The 27,288-nt window shown below is 39.7% G+C and overlaps 1 protein-coding gene across 41 annotated transcripts in view; it reads right to left on the bottom strand.

Annotated features, from left to right (window-relative positions):
* Nucleotides 1–9,147: 9,147 nt before the first annotated feature.
* Nucleotides 9,148–27,288, bottom strand: part of NRCAM (neuronal cell adhesion molecule) — a 314,284-nt gene continuing 296,143 nt past the window's right edge. For all 41 annotated transcript variants that reach the window (XM_063726137.1, XM_063726124.1, XM_002818345.6 and 38 more), the window contains 2 exons: nt 26,996–27,074; nt 9,148–11,517 (listed from right to left, as the gene is read on the bottom strand). In XM_063726137.1, the coding sequence (XP_063582207.1) occupies nt 11,280–11,517; nt 26,996–27,074 (317 nt within the window). In that variant the 3' untranslated portion in view covers nt 9,148–11,279. The remainder of the gene's footprint in view (nt 11,518–26,995; nt 27,075–27,288) is intronic.

Genomic DNA, 27,288 nt, shown 5'->3' on the forward strand with positions numbered 1-27,288 from the left:
CAAGGTGCCAGCCAACTCAATTCCTGGCAAGGATTCCCTTTCTGGTTTGCAGATGACCACCTTCTCTCTGTCCTCATATGGCAGAGAGAGAGAGAGAAAGAGAGAAGCAGCTCTGTGTTATCTCTTATTATAAAGACACTACTCCTATCGGATCAGGACCTCACTGTTATAATTTCATTTAGCCTTAGTTACCTCTGTAAAGACCCCATCTGTAAACATAGCCACACTGGGAGTTGGGGCTTCAACATATGAATTTGGGGTGGAGGGTGACACAAATATCCAGTCCATACAGATTTCAAAGTCATGTTTACACTTGAAATTTTCTTTCATTTCAGATTTTATCTTGGGCATTTTAATTGCGTTAAGATTGAGAAGAATGCTTCTTTCCCTACTTCTGCCTTTTTGCACTGTGGTGGCATCAGCCAGTGCTATGGCCTTTCCCCACAGCAGTGGAGATGAGTGGGGTCTTCTCACAGGTCCCCGATGCACCTGCCCAGTGAGAGTTCCGGTGGTTCACTGCAGATGAAATGGGCTTCTCATGCTACCTCAGTTACCAGAATCGCCCTCTTTAGAGTCTCCTCCCCTCCAAAGACGATGTGGTCTCTCCATATATCATGCCCTCCCTGTTTCTTATCCTAAGTCAGTTGTTTATTGAATGCATCAAGATGCCAGTTGCTGCTACATTTATTTTCATTGCTTATTTTGATATCTCTGTATCTCCACTCAATGCAGCAACGCTTTACTCTGAAAAAGCATTTGGTCACAGTGTTTTTGTGCAAAGCTGCTGCATGCCTATATTTTTATTCATAGTATCCGATGGTATTGTATAAAATGGTGTCTTTTGCTTTTAAGGGACTGAGAACATTTTTTTCCCCCAGAGAAAATAGAAAAGAACAGGTCTGAAGGGGAAACCACAAACAGGGGCGACAAAAGCAGGTACTAAGGGAAAGACATCTCATTTGCCTTGGTGGTCTGGGGAAGTATTTGTCAAGGGAATTGCTTTAAAAATGCTGAAGTTTGTGGAAAAATGGTTGCATGCATACCCCAGTGAGACATATATTAAAATAATCTGGGAATGGTTGCATTCTCTCCTTAATTCACTCCAGCAATATTTATTGATTATCAACTGTGAGCCTACACAGTGTCTGGTACATACGAGGCACTCAGCAAGTATCCTCAAAAGAAGAAGAGAATACACAAGTCTTAGGGATTTGTTTCTAGGAAGGAGGGATACGGTGGTGGACACAAGTCAGTCCCCTGCGTTCTTAGAGCTCTAGTTTGGGAATGCAGACACTCAGTGAGTGAATAAATAAATACAAAGACAAATTTCAGGCTATGATAACTGCTATAAGGAGAACAGAGCATGACATGTGTGTGAGAAAGAGTAATAGAGGAAGGGAGCTCTTTGTAGACAAGACGTGACAGGAGGCATTATTCTACTGCAGCCTGGAGAATGAGGAGTGAACCATGCAGAGACCTGGAGGAAGAACCTCCAGGTAGACAGAACAGCAAATGCAAAGCCTCTGGGTGGGAAAGGCCACAGTTTTTGTGTGAAGAAAAGAAAGGGGGCCAATGTGGCTAGAGCAGTGTGGGAAGGAGGAAGGGAGCAAGGGGCTCTGGTCAGAAATTTGGATTTTCTTCTAAGTGGAGTAGGAAGTCTTTGAAGTATCTTAGGCAGGGAGTTATATAATCTCTCTTTTGCAGAGATTAGCAAACTATGGCCCATGGGTACATCTGGCTAGTCATAGTTACACCCATTCACTTAAGTATTCTCTAGGGCTGCTTTTGCTGTGCAATGACAGAGCTAGCAGTTGCAACACAGAACAAATGGCCTGCAAAGCCTAAGTTATTTACTGTCTAATTTATTATTATCATTATTATTTTTTGAGACAGGGTCTTGCTCTGTCACCCAGGCGGGAGTGCAGTGACATGAATAGTGATCACTGCAGCCTCGACCTCCTGGGCTCAAGTGATCCTGCTAAGTAACTGGGACCACGAGTCCCAGCCATCACACCTGGCTAACTTTTTAATTTTTTTGTGGAGATGGGGGTCTCACATTGTTGCCCAGGCTGGTCTGAAACTCCTGGGCTCAAGCAATCTTCCTGCCTCGGCCTCCCAAAGTGCTGGAATTAAAGACATGAGCTACTGTGCCCAGCCTATCTGGTTTTTTAAAGAAAAGGACTGCCAACCCTGTTGTGTTGTGTGAAGTATGGCTTACAGGAGGGCAAGAGAAGCAGGCATACAGGTGGGAGGCTGGAGATGAAGAATGTGATGTGTTCAACATATATTTTGGAAACAGACTTCTGGAACTGACCAGTGGACTTGTTGGGGAGGGGTGGGGAGCTTAAAAGATGACTCCTGGGTGTTTTGCCGTGAGCCAAAGTGGTCCCATTTACTGAGATTGGGCACTACTATAGACTGAATATTTAAGTCCTTCCAAATTCATATATTAAATCCTAACCCCCACTGTGATGGTATTAGGAGGTAGGGCCCGGGAAATGATTAGGTCATGAGCCCTCATGAATGATATTAGTCCCCTCATAAAAGGGACCTCAGAGGAATCCCTTGCCCCTTGAAAGCTAGGATACAGGATGCTGTTTAAGACCTGGAGAGCAAAAATGAGGGTGGTACCAGGAAGGAGTAAGACAGGTAGTAAAAACTCGAGGGTGGGGGGATAAGAAAGAGAAACAGGATGGCACACGATACTAAGCTGGTGCTACCAAACAGCTAAGGCTTCACTGCTCTTGTGGTGTTTCACTGAAGAAACAGGAGGGCTGGGAGGGGATGTACCCCACAATGTGGCGTAGGCATCATAAGCCTAATTTATGTATAGCCTATTCACTTCTCAGACAAACATAAGCCTAGCGATGGTTTCTTCTAACAGCTTTGTGGAGGTGTAACTTAGATATTATAAATTCACTTGCTTCAAGTATAAAATTTAATGATTTTTAGTAAATTTACCATTCTGTGCGGTTATCAACACAATCCAGTTTTAGAACATTTCCATCACTCCAGTAAGATGCCGAATGCCAACTTACAGTTAATCCTTGTTCCCATTCCCAGTCTCAGACAATCACTATTCTCCACTCTTTAGAAGTTTGCATTTTCTGAACATTTTAAGGAAATGGAATCATGCAATATGTGGATTTTTGTGTGTGGTGGCTTCTTTAGCTCAGCATAATGTTTTTGACGGTCCTCCACATTTTGGCATGTGTCAGTGCTTTTCAAAAAATTGCTGAATAGTATTCCATTTACTTGTATAGATATGCCATTTAGTTGTGTGGCTATGCCACATTTTGTTTATCCATTCATCTGTTGATAGACATTTGTTTTTTTGGGCAATTATGATCAATGCTTCTCTGAACATTCCTATACAAGTCTATGTGTGGACATGTGTTTTCATTTTTCTTGGGCATATACCTAGGGGTGGAATTGCTTGCTAGGTCATATGGTAAACTTTCATTTGACATTTTAAGAAATCACCAAACTGTTATATTCCTACCAGCAATGTATGAGAGGCCTATTTACTCTAGATATGTTTTCTGTGAGAGGAATATGAGAGAATTTGAGATCAAACATGGGCTGTGGGAAGAAACGTATTCAAAATACTGTTCATTAAATACTTTCACACAATAGGGCGGGAACAAGTTGTTTCTTTACACTGGTTTCAATCTTGGCTGCACATTAGAGTCATCTGGGGAGCTTTAACAAGTCGTGGTGTCCAAGCCACGTCTCAGACAATTACAATAAGGATGCTGTGAGGGTGGGTGGGCAGGTGTTAGGATTTTAAAACTCCCCAGGTGATTTCAGTGTGCAGGCTGAGAAGCTCTTATGTGAAAAAAAAAAGTTTGTCAAGTCATTCACCGAGATAATGAGCTAAACAGTTACAGCTGAAGACAGACAGTGTCTATAGGACATGCTGAGTGAGACTGGAAAATTTTTGTGGCTATAGAAGGAACAAAGGATGTACTGTCTGGCAAACAATAGCTTTTGTGATTATCTTCATATGCTTTTTCCAGTATTATTTCAGCCATGAAGTGGAGGAGAGAGGATGATAACTGAAGGGGGTAAGTAGGGTGGGAATCAAAGGTTTCAATGGTCCATTTGTTTTATATGGGAGAGACTTGAACAGCGTGAATATCAACAGACACTCCAGTTAAACAGGAGAAGAAATAACTGATGGGTAAGAACCCACCAAAGAGGAGAGAGATGCCAGCTCAGGTAGAGGGACTGGCCCTCGTTAGGAGGAAGGATGGTTCCTCTGTCTTAACAGGAGGTAGAGGTAGAGAATGAGAAAATATTGAGGCAAACATTTTGGTTTGCTAGCAGGAAGATGAGGAAATTCCTATCTATGCTTCCCACCCCCCTTTTCAGTGAATTATGATGTAAGGTCATTTTGTAGAAAGTGATTTGTGAGGCTGGTCACAGTGCCTCACACCTATAATCCCAGCACTTTGGGAGGCCAACGTGGGTGGATCACTTGAGGTCAGGAGTTCAAGACCCAGCCTGACCAACATGGGGAAACCCCGTCTCTACTATTAGCCAGGCATGATGGTGGACACCTGTAATCCCAGCTACTTGGGAGGCTGAGGCAGGAGAATCACTTGAACCTGGAAGGCGGAAGTTTGAGTGAGCTGAGATCACACCACTACACTCCCGCCTGGGTGACAGAGTGACAATCTGTCTCAAAAAAAAAAAAAAAAAAAAAGTGATTTGTGAGAGTAAGTGGGAAGACAGGGCAGGGTTGAATCCATGAGGAGACTGAAGCAGATTTGATATAGTCGTTGTTGAGTGTGAGAATGTAAGTTCCCCTGAGAAAAACAGCAGGTCTACTAGGCAGTGTTGAGAGTTGAACCATTTGAAGATATTTATAAAACTGTAGTGACACTGATCATCTCAGCCCCTAGGGGTGGGCAGGAGAAAGCAGACGGTAGACTTGCTCCTGAGTCCGACAATTTCTCCATGGGTATTTAGAAAAGACAGAAGGCCAAAGGACTTTAATGTAAAGCAGGAGTGTTTCACATATGGACTATAACATCTGTGCTGGAGGAGGGATGGAGAAAAGGGGTAAGGTGAAGGGTTGATGGAAATCGGAGGGGCAGTGGAGAGGCTGTGGGCAGAGTGAGATGTGTAGACTACATGATCATGGAGGGAGAGATGTCAAGGAACTGTACCTAGGACTGATGGGTTGCCCATATGAGTAATGGCAGAACTTGTCCCCATTTCCTCACCTACTCACTCTTCATCTCATTCCAATCTGAACCACACTCCAGGTGGTTACTTTTACTAAGGTCTTAGATGACCTTTATGTCTTCAAATCCAAGAAATAGTTTTCAGTCCTCATTTTGCTTGATTCTTCAGTATAATGTGACATTATCAACCATTCTCTGGTCTTGAAATGGTCTCTTTCACTGGCTTCCAGGACAACATATTCTCTCTATTTCTTCCTGACTTCAGGCTCTTGTTTACTGGTCTCCTTTAGAGTCTGTCTTTCTCCTCCTGTCCATTATATTTGGAAGCTTCTGAGTAAGTTGTAGTCCTCAGCCTTCTTGCCTATACTCTTTCCCTAGGCAATCTCATCCGTGCCTCATGGTTTAAATTGCTACTCATCATCTTAGAAGTTTCTTTGGAGCTGTAAGCTCAAATATCCAATTCCTATTAGTTATTTCCACTTGGATGCCTCAGGTTTTCATACTCCTTATTTATTATTCTGAAATTATAATGTGCCCCCAAATCTAGTTCTTTTCCGACATTCACACCTGAGTGAACCTCATGTCTGGTTAGGCAAGTCAGAAATCTAAACACCATCCTTGATAACCTCTCTTTCCTTCAACTCTCCATATTCAATCCACTGTTCCCATCAGTTTTGCTTCCTACATAGTCTTAGAATTCACTCGCTTCTCTCCACCTCCAGTGCTATGACCAGATCCAGTTTCTATCATCTCTTGTCTAAACTACTGCTCGGCTTCCCAAAGGCCTCTTAGCTTCCTCCCTGACTCCCTTCCAGTCCATTCCCCACACCAAATCTCATAAACCCCCACCCCCCACAAACACAAACTGGATCATACAGCCCTTACTTAAGCCCCCTCCAATGACTTCCCAGTTGCTACTGCTCCTTGAATAAATGCAAAAGTTTGTCCTCAAGCCCCAGCATGGTCTGGCCCTGCATCTGCTCCAGGCACACTGGCCTTTCTGTGCAGCAACTGTGTCCTGCCTCCTCCTCCTCGTTGCCAACTTGTCCCAGCTCTCAGCTCACACTTCTTCAGGGACGCCTTCCTGACCACCTTGACCAGGCTGGGCTCTGCCATCATTTGCTCTCATGGAATGGTGTGCCTTCCCTTTACAGCTCTTACCTCAGTTTGGAATTACACATTCACTTAGATGATTATTTGACAATGTCTGTCTGCTCACACCAGCCTCTAGCCTACATAAGAACAGGAACCACATCTGGTTTTGCTCATCTTGTACCTTCCCCAATTAGCAAAATACTTGGGTCCAGAAGGTGCTCAGATTTTTTTTTGTGTGTGGGTTTGTTACTAAGAACCATAAGATCTAAGGAGAAAGATATCTTTGAAAACATCTGCTATCTGTCATTTTCAAGTGGAAAAAGCAGAGGCTTGGAGAGGTGGGAGATTAGTGGGTTCATTTATATACTGTCACACAGCTAGTTGATGGCAGAGCTGGAGTCTGAATCTGTTCCCACCCTCCAGGGAGGCTGGTTGACACTAAGGTATCATTTTCCTGCCTGGTGCCGTTTCGGCCAATAGAACCAAACCAAGCTTGGTAAAGCAGAGCAGAAACTTTGTTAATAAAGAAATGGAGAAGGGAAGCTCATACTCAGAGCACCTTCTTGCGGCGGGGGGGAAGGAGCGGGGTGGGTAAAGGGGGATGTTAAGAGCTCTTAGGGCAGGTAGGTGGAGACTGGGACAGGATTCCTGAAAAAAGATGGGTTCTTCCAGGAGGCGCTACAGTGTGCACAGTCTTGTCTTTTGTACTTGGCACTTTTTGTGCCTAGCGAGGTACATTTCTGGTCCCTGGGCAGACGTCTTAGCATGGTAATGAAGCAAGAATTCAGGCTGGGGCAGTACTGCTGAGCTACTTCATGGTTACTAGCATCCGGCCTTCCTTTCTGTAAGCAAGCACAGATGCGAGCACAGGTTGATTTCACAGGTTTGGGGGCTTCCTGAAGTAATTGGGGTTATGTTGCTATGACAAATCCCCATCTCTTTCCGGTCCAGTGAATTTTCCACCTCCACCTAGGAACTATTTATTTATTTAGTATAAATACTCAAGTAGTATTCTCTCCCTCTCTTGCTTTTTTTTTTTTTTTTTTTTTTAGTGAAAAGAGTTGTGCTTAAACTTTGCTTTTTTGGGGGGTGCTATACCATCACAAAACATCAAGCCATTGGCAGATAAAATAGCATACTCTGGAGAAGAGGGAGATGCCATTTTAAGGACGTGCCTCTCCTCATCCCTACCGACTTGCAGCAGTGATAGGGACGCTTAGTAGGACCCAGGAGGCACACTCCTCCTTCCTCTCCCCCTACCGAACCTCCCCAGCCACAATCATTAAGAGGAAGAAGCTTAACAAGGCTCACAGGGACACGTGCTTGCTCCCTGGACACTGTGGACTCGTTAGAGAAAGCTGCAAATCCCATTTTCCCCTGTTGCAGCAGGCAATCATTTTTTGCATGATCAGATCACAAGTTGATTATCAAAACTGGTTTGCAGTGTGTCCAGAGGCCACTTTTTCCTGCAAGCAGGTTTCTCTCGCACTGCATAGAGCAGGGGAGCCCTCTGGTGGTAATCTGTAGGAAAATTTCTTGAGCGGGAGGGATTTGCTTAATTTGGGTAAGAATTCTTCATATTCTTTTCCCTTGCCTCCATAAGCCTTTTCCAAAATTGCCGGGTGCGGTGGCTCATGCCTGTAATCCCAGCACTTTGGGAGGCCGAGGCGGGTAGGTCACTTGAGGTCAAGAGTTCGAGACCAGCCTGGCCAACATGGCAAAACCCCTGTCTCTACTAAAAATACAAAAATTAGCCGGGCGTGGTGGCACACACCTGTAATCCCAGCTACTTGGGAGGCTGAGGCACAAGAATCGCTTGAACCAACCCACGAGGCAGAGGCTGCAGTGAGTGCCTCTGCTCTCCAGCCTGGGTGACAGAGCGAGACTCTGTCTCAAAACAAAACAAAATCAGCCATTAGAGGTAAACCAGGCCTGTTGTAAGCCATCTGAACAAGAAAGTTCATACCAGCAATGGACCAATGCTTTTTGGGGTCAAGATTGCATTTCTCCAGACCCTTTTTGCTAAAGAGCCCCAGGACTGATGATGAGGACAAAGCTATGGATTGTGAATTTGGCACTCGTTGCAGAGGGGAGGAGAGGCCCTGAAGTGCTGTTCTGAAGTGAGTGACAGACATGCCCTCCAGGTGGAAACACCAAGCTCTACATAGCACTTTCAGTTTCACTTATATAACATGTGATGCAAATCACCATGGAGAAGGGCAGCTCTGAGCCAGCAGGAGGTCTTGTAGGTGTGATGCTGGGACCAGGGGGCTGGAGAATAAGGGGCAGGTGGTGGAACGTGGGAACATGCCAGGGCTTGGCTGTTTGCCAAAGGGTTTGAGAAGATTAGAAGCATGAGGGTGGAGAGGAGAGGATGACATACATTCGATACCTGTAGTGTCCCTCTTCAGACAGGAGAGTTAAGAAATCTAAGTCACCCGTGATTTGGGAGGGCAGAGTCCAGGCAAGCAGAAGAGAAGGGCCAGGTCCTGGCAGGCAACAGGAACCAGGCTTTGGGAAAGGAGGCACCACCTGATTTCTTGAACTTTTCTCAAAAGGCTGGGAATATCTAGTCCTGTTTTTCATTCAAATGTTTTTGATATGTCTTATTAGATCTGTTTTATATTTTGTTTTAATTTTCTCTGCATAGAACAGCCTTTTGAAAGTTAAAATAAAAATTTTCACCATTTTAAAACATTAGGCAATATATGTTCGTAAAAGTTAAAAGTCACAAAGAGATCAAGACTGTTTAATAGTTACTTTTTTGAGGGAAATCCAGTCACATTTGCCTGTACCATTACATACACCATTACTTGGACATTCACGCTCAATTGGGAACATAAATTACAAAAGAGAGAGGAACTTTTAAAACCACATTTAATTTTTAATACAAAATCTGTTGCACTATTACAGAAGTGACCCTTTCATGCACAGATAAATTTCGCATCTACCAGTATGGAAGAGGAAAAAATGTATTCTTATTGTTCTCCCAAAATATTGGCAAATTTAAAGTAACTTTTAATCTTTGTGCTCTCTGATGCCAAGGCAAACCTGTTTTGTCTTTTTATATTTTCAATAGACAGGTGGATCTGTGAAAAATGAATAGAGAGACATGAAAGTATTTAGGGCCATCTTTACCTGGGATTACTTTAAATTATGCTTTACCTACATATATCAAACATGCCAGGTTACTAGGCCTACTGTGCCCCATAGGCAAAGCTCTGAAGATTTCATCGAAAAATCTGCTGTCAATATGTAGAAAAGTTCACTATTTCAGTTTCACAGCAAAAAAGGTGGGGGGAGGGGGGAACCCAATAGATATTTAAGTAGATGCTTTCCCATCCCATTCACTGCATTAATTAGCTTACCTCTTGTACAGTACAACATAAACATTGCATGTTTATTTGTATGTAACACCTATAAGCATATAGCATCTACATTTTAAGTGTATTTACAAATTCAACAAAATATCTACATATAAAAAGCTTTACTTAAAATTAAACTTGATGCAAGTTATGAGAAACCAATTTATTGGCAAATGAAACTGAGCATTCCTTCAACCATAGGTTGTTATAGATTTTTCATATTTGGAGGTAACCCATTTGATAGATGTTGTTTATGAATACGATAGAATATATATTTACTTTTTAAACTGCAGATGTAGTCCCTTGGACCGTTGGCCTTTTAAGCACTTGCCTGGTTTCTTAGATTCTGAAATGTGTCCATAGCAATTTGCATACACGTTGTTTAATGCTGCAGAGTTTTGAACACTTACATAGGTAAAGTCTTGGAGAATAATATATTACTGTTGGCATGCTGTTGTATGCTTTTAGTGTTGGAATAACTTAGTTTTTAAAATTAATTTTCTAGCATGTTGACATCTTTCTTACTGAAGGTAATAGAAACCATAAAGGACCACAAAATCATCATGTGCTTCAGTTGGTGACAAAGCTTTTCTTTTTATGCTTATGAGGAAATGCTATTTCAAATAAACTGTCTTATTTTTATTTTCATGTTTCCTTCTTTTCCCAGCATTGCAGTTTTCATGAACTCTGCTTTTTAAAAGTTACTTTTAGACAATGACAGTAATCTAGGACTCAGAATGGACTGGACCAGCTGATACAGAATGCAGGATGTTATGGAATGCTTAATGTCTGAAGGCACTGTATGTGTCTTGCCCTGTGTTCTCTGGAATAATGTTTGAAATTTAATTTGGATGATTTGTTTTTGATTCTTTCAGTATGGCACAAATGCCGAAATGCACTGCAATACACATTGTTTATGCCTAAAAACAACCGAACATAGAAATGATGTAAAAAGTAGAACACTGTGCTGCTGTAATGCCTGGAAGATTAAGAAGCGTATGGAGTAACAGGAGCCAAGAGTAGGTAACAGTTCTCAGTAAGCATCAGCAATGCGACTGTCATAATGAACTCATTTAGCAAGTATATACTGTACATACTGTTCCTAACAGTCTCCCAAAAAGACTAATGAGAGCTATACATAGTCACCAATTTCACAACAATGTCCACAAAGACATTGAAGTTCTAGAGAATACTACAGTAACACTCTTGACAATGAAAACGGAATTCATATATAGGGGTTCAGCTGAGGATAGTATAAACAAAGTATCAAACCATGTTTTCATAACATACACGGGTATGTCCTTTAAATGTGGAGCACTTTTCATGCATCATATTGAACTATATCCTGCAGAGGAAATAACAGGATCTGTTGGTGATGTTGCATTATTTTTTATCAGTTCTGAGGAAATCAAGAATACCCATTTTGAACGAAAAAGTATGCACTTTGCATTCCAGTTCACATTAACATATCATTTGACTGAGTTATGTTTTTGCTGTAACTATTCTCATAATATTAACATACAGCAGAAAATATACTCTCTACCCATATGTTCATAGTATGAGAGGGCTGACAAGTGCTTAGGATAAACATTCTAGAGAAATGGAATATTGGCAAAGAGCTTAAAAATTAAACAAAGGAATTCATGGCGTTGACAGGAGAAGGTGCCTCTGAGCTTTCATTTCCTTCAGCCGGCTCTTTCTCTTTCTTACCACTGTACTGTCCAATAAAGGAGCCATCCTCATTGAACTGGCCATTAACCCCTTCTCCATAGTCAACTAGGCTGTCGTCACTATCTTCTTTTTTCACAGTCCTGTCTGAAGGAGTTCGACTTCCTTTTTTCAAAGGCTTGTGGTCTTCTGCGTCACTGGAAGAAAGAGAAAACATTTTTGTCAAGATTGGCATTTAGGTAACATTTTCTGTTTTTAAAGACCATGCATGCAAATTATGAGAAAGCATTTGGAGTCCTGGGCTTCTCTGGCCAAATCTAATTGTCAGGTTGACTCCAATGACGAGGATGAGTTGGAATGGAAATCAGGAGCAGAAATGGTTGAATCATGAAGTCTTCAGTACAGTGGATGGCTCCCAATTGTGTGTGTTAATTTCAATGGCAAATTCTGATTCCTGAGTTGAAAGCAATCCAGAAATAATCACAAGCATTAAATAAGAAAGAATTCAGAAAAGTAGAAAAATCATCACTATTTTGAATTCAAAAAGGCAAAAGCTTATGGCAAGTAAGAAGTTAGTATGTTAAACTGCATAATATCTCTGATTCCTTGGTTGTGAATGGAGCATGATTTTGGTTAAGTGTGAAATATGGACTTTTTTTTTTTTTCTGAGCCAGAAGGAGAAGCAAAATCCTGCATTTCAAATAATTTTGTTATCAATGCAGGCCAGACTGTAAACTTCAACCTTACCTTTCAAGAGACCTACAAATCCCATTAAAAGGATGCAGAAGAAACAAATGAAAACAGCCTAAGAAGAAAAGCAAAATCCTTATACTGATAGTACACAGTACTTTTTTTTTTTTGGTAAAAATTTTAGTTAATGAGTAAAGATTTATTAATCTGGAAAGAGACGCACTTTAACTTAAAAGCTCTACATTTGTACTATGAATGGCATGCCAACATATTCTAAAGAATGTGAATGATTCCAAACATGTAATAGCAAATGCTTCCTACACTCATGTTAACCCCCCAGCTCCCTTCTTCCATGTGTGTTATGCAGCCTGACCATGCTTGATGGGAATCTGAGGAGTGTACTTTAATATGACTTTACAAGATTCCATTATAATAATTTTTGCTTATTTCTCTGTTGAACCCGTAAGCACAATTTCTGGAAGTCGAAGAGTAATCATTATGTTTTTGAATGTTCACCCATATGGTCAAATAACTAGTTAAGCATATGACCTATTTTTTAATAGGTAACATTTGGGAAAAAAATAGAAAAAGGCAATGACAGGATCCAACATTTTTTTTTCTTTCAAAGAACAAAAATGCAAGGCAAAATAGGAAACATATACAGTATTAGTAAAAATGAAAAAGCCTTAACATACAAAAGGTATCACTGGCTGCAGTATTTAATCTAGCAATTTGTGCTAAGACTTTACTGCTCCCTCTGTTTCAGACAGTGACTTTTTTTTTCAAGCCAAGATACAAATATTTCAAGATGCACAAGCATCCTGGCTCTTTTGACAATAACTTTTACTAGGGATTTCAATTTTTCTCCAAGAAGAAAATCTCAAGACTGGGAAATAATGCTAGCATAATATGACACTGGCATATGCCACTGAAAACAACCTGTTTCAGTAATATACAATTTCTTGTTGCAAACTGAATAAACTATATTTTCACCACTGCTAATAAACAACTGGAGAGGTATCACCTTGGGGTGGTCTGTGTTTGCGAGCACTTCAGAGGACATAGCATTGAGTGTCTAACCTGTTATGAAAATAGTCTACACAACATCTCTGGGGTTTAATTATTAAATACTTCTTGTGAAATATAGTTCATGTTTCAGTGTGACAGTTAATTCAGCTGAAGAGTTTAATAACAGGTAGAATTTGTCACCTGGATTCCAATGACTAGTCTTATTCTGCTTTGTAGAACTAGTGTCCCAAGGAATACACTACTGGAAATTTGTCATCTGTGGCATTTCTTTGGTCTAGCCATCTATCCACCCATGCCTTCATCCAATAAATGTTTATTGAGTGCCTACTCTAAGACAGATTGTTCTCGGCACTGGGAATATAGCAACAAACAAAATAGACTAAAACCCTCACCTCACTGGCTTTATTTCTAGTGGAAGAAAATACAATTAACAATCAACATAATAAAAAAATTACATATATATTATGTCAGAAGAGGATTAGCACTATGTAAAGTATAGAGCTGAGTAAAGACTACAGAAGGTGTTGGAGAAGGGATGGAGAGCTGGCATTAAATCAGATGTCCAGGAAGACCTCATCAAGCAGTAATATCTGGTCAACAACTTTAAGAGTTGAATTAGCAAGGTGAATAGTTGGAGGGAGAGCAGTTCCTGCAGGAGTAACAAGCAGTATAAATGTCTTGAGGTGAGGGCAAACCTGGCATGTTCTAGGAACACTAAGGAGCTTGGTGTGGCTGGGGGGAGAGAGAGAGAGAGAGAGAGAAAGTAGGAAAGTAGGAGTTAAGTAAGGGGAGTGGCACGTCTAAATCAGGGCTTGTGGGACATTGTAAGGATGCTGCCTTTAACTCTGAGTGAGATAGGAAGCCTTGGGAGGGTTTTCAAAGAATAAGTGACATGCTCTGACTTATATTTTAAAAGCACTACTCTGCCATCAGTGTTGAGAATAGCCTACCTTAGAGGGCTGGGGTTGGTAAACTACAGTAAAATTAGGCCACGCCCATTTGTCACATAATGTCTATGGCTGCTTTAGTGCTACAAAAGCAGAATTGCAGAGTTGCAGCAGAGACTGCATGGCCTGTAAAGTCTAAAATATTTAGTTGACCAACCTCTGCTCTAGAGAGTCAGGGGAGAATATTACAATAATCCAGGAGTGAGATGACTGTGACTTGGACCAGAGTGGAACACTGGAGGTGGTATAAAATGCTCAGATTATGAACATATTTTGAAGGTAGAACCAACAGGATTTTCTGTTAGGTTAGATACAGAATAACAGAGAAAAAGACGGTGCCAGGATTTTTGGTTTGAGCAACAGGAAGCTTAGAAGTACTGTTACTATGGAGTGGAGTATGTCGGGAGGGGAAAATCAATGGTTCCATTTTGAGCATATTAAAGTTTGAATATGTCATGAGAACCACTCCTTTAATCATTTTATGAGGCTAGTATAACATTGATATCTAAAACCAATAAGAACGCTTTAAGAAAGTCAAACTACAGGCTAATCTCATTCATGAACATAGATGAAAAAACCCCAAACAAACCATGACCAAACCAAATTTAGCAATCTATGAAAAAGATAATATTTCATATCCAGGTTGGGTTTATTCCAGGAATGCAGGTTTATTTTAGCATTAAAATATCAATCCATATAATTCATCATTTTAGCAGAAGAAAATAAAAATATGATAATCTCAGTAAATTTAGAAAGAGGTATATGAAAAAACTCAACACCCATTCATGATAAAAACATTAGGAATAGAATGTATTTTTATTCCTAACATTAGGAATAGAATGTATCTTCATTAACCTGATTAAGGGTAGCAACAAGAAACCTAAAGTAAACATGATCCTTAATGGTGAACACTGAAAACTTTGAAATCAGAAATAATAATAATGATGGCTGCTATCACCACTTCTAATCAAAACTGAATTAAAAGTCCTAAGCAACTTGATAAGAAAAAGAAATAGATGAAAGGAAGCTATCATTATTCATAATGATATGACTGTGTATATAAAAAATCCAGAAGAATCTACAGGTAAATGTTAGAATATAAAGAGATTTTAATAATGTTGCTTGATACAAGATTAGCATAAAAGTCAATTCTACTTATGTTCTTGCAAACAATTAGGAAATAAAATTTAAAATATTATTCCATTTATGAGACCATAAATATGAAGTATATAAAGACAAATCCAACAAAAATATGTGTAGGACCTCCAAAGAAAATAAAACTTTCAGAGTTATTAAAGAAGATCTGAATGAATGGAGGAATGTTCTACATCCATGGATAGAAGACTCAAATATAGTAAATATGTTAACCTTCCCCATATTGCCCTTTAGCTGCAATTTATTTCCAGTAACAGCTCAGCATGTTTTTATGTGGATCTTGGCAGGCTGATTCTATGATGTACAAATAAATGAAAAGGGCTAAGAATATTTAAAAGGTTCTTGAAGAAGACAAAGTTAGAGAACTGGACCTAGCAGATATCAAGACTTATTAAAACCTATATTATTAAGACAGTATAGTCTTGGTGCAGAGATAGACAGATTGACCAATGGAATGGAATATAGGGTCTTGAAACTGGCGGAAGATCTTTTTGTTAGCTTTATTCCTACATCATATTTTTATGCTATCATAACTAGAATAAGTCATCCATGGCAGCCAAGATGGCCAAATAGGAACAGCTCCGGTCTACAGCTCCCAGCGTGAGCGACGCAGAAGACGGGTGATTTCTGCATTTCCATCTGAGGTACTGGGTTCATCTCACTAGGGAGTGCCAGACAGTGGGCGCAGGACAGCGGGTGCAGCGCACCGTGCGCGAGCCGAAGCAGGGCGGGGCATTGCCTCACTCAGGAAGCGCAAGGGGTCAGGGAATTCCCTTTCCTAGTCAAAGAAAGGGGTGACAGATGGCACCTGGAAAATCGGGTCACTCCCACCCTAATACTGCGCTTTTCTGACGGGCTTAAAAAACGGCGCACCAGGAGATTATATCCCGCAGCTGGCTTGGAGGGTCCTAAGCCCACAGAGTCTCGCGGATTGCTAGCACAGCAGTCTGAGATCAAACTGTAAGGTGGCAGCGAGGCTGGGAGAGGGGCACCGGCCATTGCCCAGGCTTGCTTAGGTAAACAAAGCAGCTGGGAAGCTCGAACTGGGTGGAGCCCACCACAGCTCAAGGACGCCTGCCTGCCTCTGTAGGCTCCACCTCTGGGGGCAGGGCACAGACAAACAAAAAGACAGCAGTAACGTCTGCAGACTTAAATGTCCCCCTCTGACAGCTTTGAAGAGAGCAGTGGTTCTCCCAGCATGCAGCTGGAGATCTGAGAACAGGCAGACTGCCTCCTCAAGTGGGTCCCTGACCCCTGACCCCTGAGCAGCCTAACTGGGAGGCACCCCCCAGTAGGGGCAGACTGACACCTCACACGGCTAGGTACTCCTCTGAGACAAAACTTCCAGGGGAACGATCAGACAGCAGCAATCGCGGTTCACGAAAATCCGCTGTTCTGCAGCCACCGCTGCTGATACCCAGGCAAACAGGGTCTGGAGTGGACCTCTAGCAAACTTCAACAGACCTGCAGCTGAGTGTCCTGTCTGTCAGAAGGAAAACTAACAAACAGAAAGGACATCCACACCAAAAACCCATCTGTACATCACCATCATCAAAGACCAAAAGTAGATAAAACCACAAAGATGGGGAAAAAACAGAGCAGGAAAACTGGAAACTCTAAAAAGCAGAGCGCCTCTCCTCCTCCAAAGGAATGCAGTTCCTCACCAGCAACGGAACAAAGCTGGACGGAGAATGACTTTGACGAGTTGAGAGAAGAAGGCTTCAGACGATCAAACTACTCCGAGCTACAGAAAGAAATTCAAACCAAAGGCAAAGAAGTTAAAAACTTTGAAAAAACTTTAGACGAATGTACAACCAGAATAACCAATACAGAGAAGTGCTTAAAGGAGCTGATGGAGCTGAAAGCCAAGGCTCGAGAACTACGTGAAGAATGCAGAAGCCTCAGGAGCCGATGCGATCAACTGGAAGAAAGGGTATCAGTGATGGAAGATCAAATGAATGAAATGAAGCGAGAAGGGAAGTTTAGAGAAAAAAGAATAAAAAGAAACGAACAAAGCCTCCAAAAATATGGGACTATGTGAAAAGACCAAATCTATGTCTGATTGGTGTACCTGAAAGTGATGGGGAGAATGGAACCAAGTTGGAAAACACTCTGCAGGATATTATCCAGGAGAACTTCCCCAGTCTAGCAAGGCAGGCCAACATTCAGATTCAGGAAATGCAGACAATGCCACAAAGATACTCCTTGAGAAGAGCAACTCCAAGACACATAATTGTCAGATTCACCAAAGTTGAAAGGAAGGAAAAAATGTTAAGGGCAGCCAGAGGGAAAGGTCAGGTTACCCACAAAGGGAAGCCCATCAGACTAACAGCTGATCTCTCGGCAGAAACTCTACAAGCCAGAAGAGAGTGGGGGCCAATATTCAACATTCTTAAAGAAAAGAATTTTCAACCCGGAATTTCATATCCAGCCAAACTAAGCTTCATAAGTGAAGGAGAAATAAAATACTTTACAGACAAGTAAATGCTGAGAGATTTTGTCACCACCAGGCCTGCCCTAAAAGAGCTCCTGAAGGAAGCACTAAACATGGAAAGGAACAACTGGTACCAGCCACTGCAAAATCATGCCAAATTGTAAAGACCATTCAGGCTAGGAAGTTACTGCATGAACTAACGAGCAAAATAACCAGCTAACATCATAATGACAGGATCAAATTCACACATAACAATATTAACTTTAAATGTAAATGGACTAAATGCTCCAATTAAAAGACACAGACTGGCAAATTGGATAAAGAGTCAAGACCCATCAGTGTGTTGTATTCAGGAAACCCATCTCACGTGCAGAGACACACATAGGCTCAAAATAAAAGGATGGAGGAAGATCTACCAAGCAAATGGAAAACAAAAAAAGGCAGGGGTTGCAATCCTCATCTCTGATAAAACAGACTTTAAACCAACAAAGATCAAAAGAGACAAAGAAGGCCATTACATAATGGTAAAGGGATCAATTCAACAAGAAGAGCTAACTATCCTACTTATATATGCACCCAATACAGGAGCACCCAGATTCATAAAGCAAGTCCTTAAAGAGACTTAGACTCCCACACAATAATAATGGGAGACTTTAACACCCCACTGTCAACATTAGACAGATCAATGAGACAGAAAGTTAACAAGGATACCCAGGAATTGAACTCAGCTCTGCACCAAGCAGACCTAATAGACATCAACAGAACTCTCCACCCCAAATCAACAGAATATACTTTTTCAGCACCACACCACACCTATTCCAAAATTGACCACATAGTTGGAAGTAAAGCTCTCCTCAGCAAATGTAAAAGAAAAGAAATTATAACAAACTTTCTCTCAGACCACAGTGCAATCAAACTAGAACTCAGGATTAAGAAACTCACTCAAAACCACTCAACTACATGGAAACTGAACAACCTGCTCCTGAATGACTACTGGGTACATAACGAAATGAAGGCAGAAATAAAGATGTTCTTTGAAACCAACGAGAACAAAGACACAACATACTAGAATCTCTGGGACACATTCAAAGCAGTGTGTAGAGGGAAATTTATAGCACTAAATGCCCACAAGAGAAAGCAGGAAAGATCCAAAATTGACACCCTAACATCACAATTAAAAGAACTAGAAAAGCAAGAGCAAACACAGTCAAAAGCTAGCAGAAGGCAAGAAATAACTAAAATCAGAGCAGAACTGAAGGAAATAGAGACACAAAAAACCCTTCAAAAAATTAATGAATCCAGGAGCTGGTTTTTTGAAAGGATCAACAAAATTGATAGACTGCTAGCAAGACTAATAAAGAAAAAAAGAGAGAAGAATCAAATAGATGCAATAAAAAATGATAAAGGAGATATCACCACAGATACCACAGAAATACAAACTACCATCAGAGAATACTACAAACACCTCTACGCAAATAAACTAGAAAATCTGGAAGAAATGGATAAATTCCTCGACACATACACCCTCCCAAGACTAAACCAGGAAGAAGTTGAATCTCTGAATAGACCAATAACAGGCTCTGAAATTGTGGCAATAATCAATAGCTTACCAATCAAAAAGAGTCCAGGACCAGATGGATTCACAGCCGAATTCTACCAGAGGTACAAGGAGGAACTCGTACCATTTTTCTTCTAAAACTATTCCAATCAATAGAAAAAGAGGGAATCCTCCCTAACTCATTTTATGAGGCCAGCATCATCCTGATACCAAAGCTGGGCAGAGATACAACCAAAAAAGAGAATTTTAGACCAATATCCTTGATGAACATTGATGCAAAAATCCTCAATAAAATACTGGCAAACCTAATCCAGCAGCACATCAAAAAGCTTATCCACCATGATCAAGCGGGCTTCATCCCTGGGATGCAAGGATGGTTCAATATATGCAAATCAATAAATGTAATCCAGCATATAAACAGAACCAAAGACAAAAAACACATGATTATCTCAATAGATGCAGGAAAGGCCTTTGACAAAATTCAACCCTTCATGCTAAAAACTCTCAATAAATTAGGTATTGATGGGACGTATCTCAAAATAATAAGAGCTATCTATGACAAACCCACAGCCAATATCATACTGAATGGGCAAAAACTGGAAGCATTCCCTTTGAAAACTGGCACAAGACAGGGATGCCCTCTCTCACCACTCCTATTCAACATAGTGTTGGAAGTTCTGGCCAGGGCAATTAGGCAGGAGAAGGAAATAAAAGGTATTCAATTAGGAAAAGAGGAAGTCAAATTGTCCCTGTTTGCAGATGACATGATAGTATATCTAGAAAACCCCATTGTCTCAGCCTAAAATCTCCTTAAGCTGATAAGCAACTTCAGCAAAGTCTCAGGATATAAAATCAATGTACAAAAATCACAAGCATTCTTATACACCAATAACAGACAAACAGAGAGCCAAATCATGAGTGAACTCCCATTGCTTCAAAGGGAATAAAATACCTAGGAATCCAACTTACAAGGGACCTGAAGGACCTCTTCAAGGAGAACTACAAACCACTGCTCAATGAAATAAAAGAGGATACAAAGAAATGGAAGAACATTCCATGCTCATGGGTAGGAAGAATCAATATTGTGAAAATGGCCATACTGCCCAAGGTAATTTATAGATTCAATGCCATCCCCATCAAGCTACCAATGACTTTCTTCACAGAATTGGAAAAAACTAAAGTTCATATGGAACCAAAAAAGAGCCCGCATTGCCAAGTCAATCCTAAGCCAAAAGAACAAAGCTGGAAGCATCATGCTACCTGACTTCAAACTATACTACAAGGCTACGGTAACCAAAACAGCATAGTATTGGTACCAAAACAGAGATATAGAACAATGGAACAGAACAGAGCCCTCAGAAATAATGCCACATATCTACAACTATCTGATCTGTGACAAACCTGAGGAAAACAAGAAATGGGGAAAGGATTCCCTATTTAATAAATGGTGCTGGGAAAACTTGCTAGCCATATGTAGAAAGCTGAAACTGGATCCCTTCCTTACACCTTATACAAAAATTAATTCAAGATGGATTAAAGACTTAAACGTTAGACCTAAAACCATAAAAACCCTAGAAGAAAACCTAGGCATTACCATTCAGGACATAGGCATGGACAAGGACTTCATGTCTAAAACACCAAAAGCAATGGCAACAAAAGCCAGAATTGACAAATGGGATCTAATTAAACTAAACAGCTTCTGCACAGCAAAAGAAACTACCATCAGAGTGAACAGGCAACCTACAAAATGGGAGAAAATTTTCGCAACCTACTCATCTGACAAAGGGCTAATATCCAGAATCTACAATGAACTCAAACAAATTTACAAGAAAAAAACAAACCCCATCAAAAAGTGGGCAAAGGACATGAACAGACACTTCTCAAAAGAAGACATTTATGCAGGCAAAAAACACATGAAAAAATGCTCATCATCATTGCCTATCAGAGAAATGCAAATCAAAACCACAATGAGATACCATCTCACAACCAGTTAGAATGGTGGTCATTAAAAAGTCTGGAAATAACAGGTGCTGGAGAGGATGTGGAGAAATAGGAACACTTTTACACTGTTGGTGGGACTGTAAACTAGTTCAACCCTTGTGGAAGTCAGTGTGGCGATTCCTCAGGGATCTAGAACTAGAAATACCATTTGACCCAGCCATCCCATTACTGGGTATATACCCAAAGGACTATACATCATGCTGCTATAAAGACACATGCACACGTATGTTTATTGCGGCACTATTCACAATAGCAAAGACTTGGAACCAACCCAAATGTCCAACAACAATAGACTGGATTAAGAAAACGAGGCCCATATACACCATGGAATACTATGCAGCCATAAAAAATGATGAGTTCACGTCCTTTGTAGGGACATGGATGAAATTGGAAATCATCATTCTCAGTAAACTATCGCAAGGACAAAAAAACCAAACACTGCATGTTCTCACTCATAGGTGGGAATTGAACAATGAGAACACATGGATACAGGAAGGGGAACATCACACTTTGGGGACTGTTTTGGGGTGGGGGAGGGGGGAGGGATAGCATTAGGAGATATACCTAATGCTAAATGACGAGTTAATGGGTGCAGCACACCAGCGTGGCACATGTATACATATGTAACTAACCTGCACATTGTGCACATGTACCCTAAAACTTAAAGTATAATAATAATAAAATAAAAATAAATAAATAAATTACTTTTCCTTGAAACACACACACAAAAAAAGAAAAATAACTGGAATAAGTTTTAAAGTCTTATTTTCCAATTGCTTGCTGATACATAGAAATATAAGACTTTTATGTTAATTTTGTGTCGAGGAACATTACTAAACTCTCCTACTGTAATATTTGCTTGTTGATTCATGTGGGTTTTTACATACAAAATCATAACAGTTATGATTAATGACCAGCCAAGAAGGGGCTCCCCCAAAACATTCATTCATGCCAGCTTAATGGCTGTGGTGGAGGAGAGAATCAACAGCAACACAGGCTGTGCTTGAAAGAAGAGAAGGAAGTGGGATTCTCCCTCCTCCAACAGAGTCTTTCCAGGAAAAGCCATTCAAAGACAGTGAGATCTTTTGAAGACCAGTCTTTAATAAGTGGTGTGATATAATATCATACTTCAATAATTAGAATCTGGTTAAATGAGGAAAAATTATATAAGTCATACACACAGTGCTGGGTTTCTGTTCAACAAGCATACATGTCCATCTCCCATCACATCTCTTCTCTCCACTCCAGGTCCCTACTTCAGAGAGATTTTTTTTTTTCCTAAGAAATACCTTATGCAACACACACGCAGAACTTTCCAGGTGTAGTGAGTGGTTATGACTCTATGTGAAGCACAGTATGAGGACTTGCCTTTTTCAATTCCAAGATGAATTTTGTAATGAAATAGTAAATAAACTTTTTGACATTGTATTCAGTGAAGTTGCCATGTCAAGTTTAAATATGAAAGGAGAGTTTCCCAAATGAGATGAATGAAGAAGTCATAGAAGATGATTTAAAAGTCATATATATATATATATGTGTGTGTGTATATATATATATATATATTTAGCAGACCTTGATTTTAATCAAGTTTTAATGGAGTAGGCAGCAGTAGTATTCAAAGCTTTACAAAACAGGTAAAAATTCATTCACATTTTAATGAGAAAGTTTAAGGATGGTGCATATCAGACATTAATTATTAGTTTTGGATGTCAAAGGTTGAATGGATTGCAAAATAATATATATATATATATTATATAAATCATACCCACAGTGCTGGCATATATATATATATATACACACACAAAGTATCCAGTATACAAGTATTGATACAATATCAAGTATATTCTTGATACTTAGATTTATGAATCAGGATCATTGTGCAGTGGAAAGAAATGTTCCTATCACAATGCTAAAACTGCATGACTTCCCCTGGGAAGACTCCCTGTACCATCCTGCTTCCATGCTGCCCACCTGGCTTTACCTTCCTGCTTCTGTTCCCTTGGTACCTTAGTTATATCTCTTTCATAGCACTTTTCCCACTCTGGTCATTGTTCTTTTACTTCCCTGCAACCATCACTAGGCTATAAACTCCCTGTGTGGGACCAAATTCTATTGGTTTGAATATTCCCAAGGCCTGGCATATAGTAGGCACTCAGAAATACTGGCAGAGTGAGTTCACTGTAAAATAATAGAGGAGACAGTGGGCATTTAGAAATTTTTTAAAAAAATTCTAACATAAAACATTTCATTCCCTCTTAGTTTTATGATGGCAGACAAAGCATTGGAATATATCCTTTCCTTTCTCTTTCCCTAAGAATAAATTTTTAGGGAGTTCAAATTGTTTTTCAACAGCACTTTGTTCAGAAGTGTGCACATCTGTTAAATCCTACTGAGTAAAATTCGCCAACAGCAGGTAAATCTGTGATAATTCTGTCCGATTTTCCTGTTGTTACCACCCTCCCATGGGCAAACCACATTGCAGCTCAAGTAATATTCATGACCCAAATACTGTTTCCCACCCACTCTCTACAAGTCCATTTTTATTCCACTCACAAGCCAGTTCACATTTGTGAGCAAAATAACTCTGATGTATATAATGAATGTGACACATCTTGGCATCATTCAAGCCTTATGAGCATGGGTTAGCATGCTTGCCACAAGCCCATGTTCACATAAATGACAAGATTCATGTGGCAAGAGCCACCAATTATGTAGTAAGTTATGAGTTCAAGTAACATGGGCATATGGTTTATGACCTAGGTTTATTCTGGTTTTAAGGAAAATGGATCTAAAGAATAAAAAAATACTTACACTGTTGGTTGCATTGTTTCTCTGATTTTTCTATACGCTAGTAAGGATGCAGATCCTACTGTCTGTATAATTAAAAAAACAAAGAAAGCTGCAGGCTTCCAACAGAGGGTAACTGCTTGGGGGTGGGTGTCAGAGTAAGGGCACAGGGTTATAGCATATAATCACATTAGGTTCTATCCCTCTTTGCACTATGAAATATCATCTGGCTTAGAGCCAGCCATGTAGAAACGGTTTCATCATCAGACTGGAGAATAAGCAAATCAGAAATGGAATTAATTTACACTTAGGCAATAGTCCTAATTTTGTGTGTCTGGTCAGCATAATAATTTATTTTTGGAATGAAAGAGAATAAGAATCAATAAATAATACAGAGCTCAAAACTTCCAGAAAGTGCAAAGCAGAGACAGGACCCTGGTGATCTCAGGAAGTGAATGACACTTAAATGTATTAAAAATAAAAGATTCTGTTAATAAACAGTTGGAACTGTTTTCATTAATTACAGCCTCTAAGCTAATAAACATTTTTTGGGTTTCTTTAAATAGAAAATAAACCAAAGGGAAAACATTCTGAAGTAGTGTCAGGAAATCAAAGGACAAAGCCCTATCTTTGTAAATCAAAGTAAAACATGTGGTTGGAATTTTGGGGAAGTGATTTTGCTTGTGGGATTGTCCTTATGAACTTTTAGTTTCATTGAAAAAATCACATCATTGAGTTATGTTTCAAGTTGAAGACACCCATCAGAACCTTATTTCCCTTGGCAGCTCCCAAATTTATGTCATTATATGTATGACAAGTGTATAAGTGTTTTTGTCTTCGTGTCAATTGGGTTTGCACTCAATAAGCCCAAATGAAAAGTCTTTCTTTCCTGAGAAACTAAGGCCTAAAGACAGCTATTTGAAAACACTTTACCAACATAGCACATATAAATTAACACTAAGACAAAGAAATATGACCAAATAGATGTAAACACAGTGATTATGAGGCCAGTAACCAAATACTTGCCACATACTGCTCCAGACACAAAATTCTATTAAAGTTGTTAGTAGATGGCTCATAGAAGGAAACAGAAATCATAGAACTATGAATCACAGGCAATGGCTGAGTTGAAAGTAAAACTAACAGTCTTTTAATTCCAAGCTAGTTCATAAAATTCAACCTCCATTTTTTAAAATAGATCTAGTGGGTACATGTGCAAGTTTGTTACATGGATACTTTGTATAGTGGTGGGGTTTGGGCTTCTAGTATACCATCACCCAAATATCAACCTTGATTTTAGTCAAGTTTTAATGGAGTAGGCAGCAGTTATCTGGGAAAGTCACATGACTTCAGATCATGGTTTCACATCGCTGTAAGAGCAAGCTGATGTTTGAGACCCAGGTGGTTAGCAGTACATTGCCAGATTCACTGAGGCATAATAATGTAGAATAGGAACCCATCACCATGTGGTAAACGTATGAAGGACAATGGTTTATTTCCAATTCATGCAAATACATTTTTTTTCAGGCCACATTAAAGATTTTGCTTCATCACAATACATAAGGGAGTGGTATGCATATCCTGCAGATAATTATAGCCACAAGAACTCTTAGAAATAAGAAGTTATTTAGTAATTGTCAGCTTACCTGCTTTACAGGAGAAACATGTAGAAGGGTGAATTATTTCAGCGAAGTTCTACTCATCCAGATGCCCTAGGCTATGGGCTTCTGTAGGCTGCTCTAATGTGTTACAAAACCCTCTTGGGTGATCTGGGTGTGGACGCTGCATGAGGTTTTCATACACCTTCAGCTCCAGAACCAACTTCTGACATCAAGACAACCCTCACTATGCATTTTTCTGTACCATGAGATACAGAAATTCTGAGAACTTTTTGAAACCATAGTTATCTCTCTTTAAGAGATCAGAATATAAAAACTTAGGGGCTGAGATAATAAAGGAAAAACACAGGTATCTGCCTGGAAAATGATATGAAAATGATTTTATTGAAAATATATGCCTTTTTCTCAATCAGTTCTACATTTTTCATCCTTAGCATTATGTCACATGAAATTCTATGATATTGACATGATAGTGACATGGAAAAACCAAAAATGAGCTCTAGAGACAGGTAAAACTTAACATAAATATCTTCTCTACAAATGTTGCCTGGTAATCCCAATAGTGAAATATTTTATTTCACCTAAAAGCCTCTTCATCTTGCAAACAATGTCTCAAAATGGGCTTAATGCATATTTAAAAGGTATCTTATATAAGCAAGGGGCTTCTAAAAAGAAAAAAACAAGGTACAAAAGGTATTTTAAAAAGGTATACTTTTAGAATAACAGAATCCCCACATTTTATTTAAATAAATACATATTTTGTTTCTGTTTTTAAACAAATATAAAATCTTTTCCATCTCTTGAAAAGATTTATCTTTGTTTAAAGAGAAGATGTTTTAAAAATTTAGCACACAGGTTATATTAACATTTTCCCTTAATGATGGAGCCAAGCCAAGAATGTATTATCAAAGTTCTGTGAGTAACACATTGCCTAGAGGGCTATGACATTTCTTAATAATTAACAGCTTCTAAAACAATCTAGTCACCATTTCATGATTAAAGGGCACTGGTATGGGTATTGTTTAGGAAAACTAGCTTCAAATTCTAGATGAAAAAGTGTGTTCACACTGGTTTATTACAGCATGTTTAGAAGATGACAAGTATAGTTTTCTTTACAATGCAGGTGCTGGAGGGTCTTTTTTGTTGTTTTAATGCTCACAGTAGCACACTGGCTTGGCTAGATTGATCAATACAGCATGGGCCCATGGAAAATATGAGAAAGTAGGAGACATTCTACCTCCAAAATTATGACTAAAATCAAAATTTAGTTTTTTAATGAAAAATGAAAATGTTTGATCATGAGGGACATGTATACATTGAGACATGGAAGTATCCCTAAACTTATATTTGAGGAAAATATGAGATGCCAGGCAGAACATATTCTGGCCGAGTTCTATTCTCGGGACTGTGTTCATGTGCGCAGAGAAGATGAAGAGCAGAGAAGCAGGGGCTCACCTGTATTCTCCAAACGTCCCATCATCTTCCTTCATAGGCTGGATTTCAGGGTCAGCATGGGCATCTTCCTTTTCTTTAACTAAAAATTGCCAAAATGATATTATCTGTTGATCCTGTTCTTTCTTATTCAAAGTCCATGAGAGCATTCTTTGAGATATACAGCAGTGAAAAATAATTCCATACACAAGCAGATGTCATATAACCATATATATTGTGGCCATGCATATATTTTGGTGTTTTAGTTATTTTTGAGGCAATCCAATAGAATGTACATTTTTTAACACATAAAGTTG

The sequence above is a fragment of the Pongo abelii genome, chromosome 6 (assembly GCF_028885655.2).
Source record: "Pongo abelii isolate AG06213 chromosome 6, NHGRI_mPonAbe1-v2.0_pri, whole genome shotgun sequence".
NCBI classification, from domain to species: domain Eukaryota; kingdom Metazoa; phylum Chordata; class Mammalia; order Primates; family Hominidae; genus Pongo; species Pongo abelii.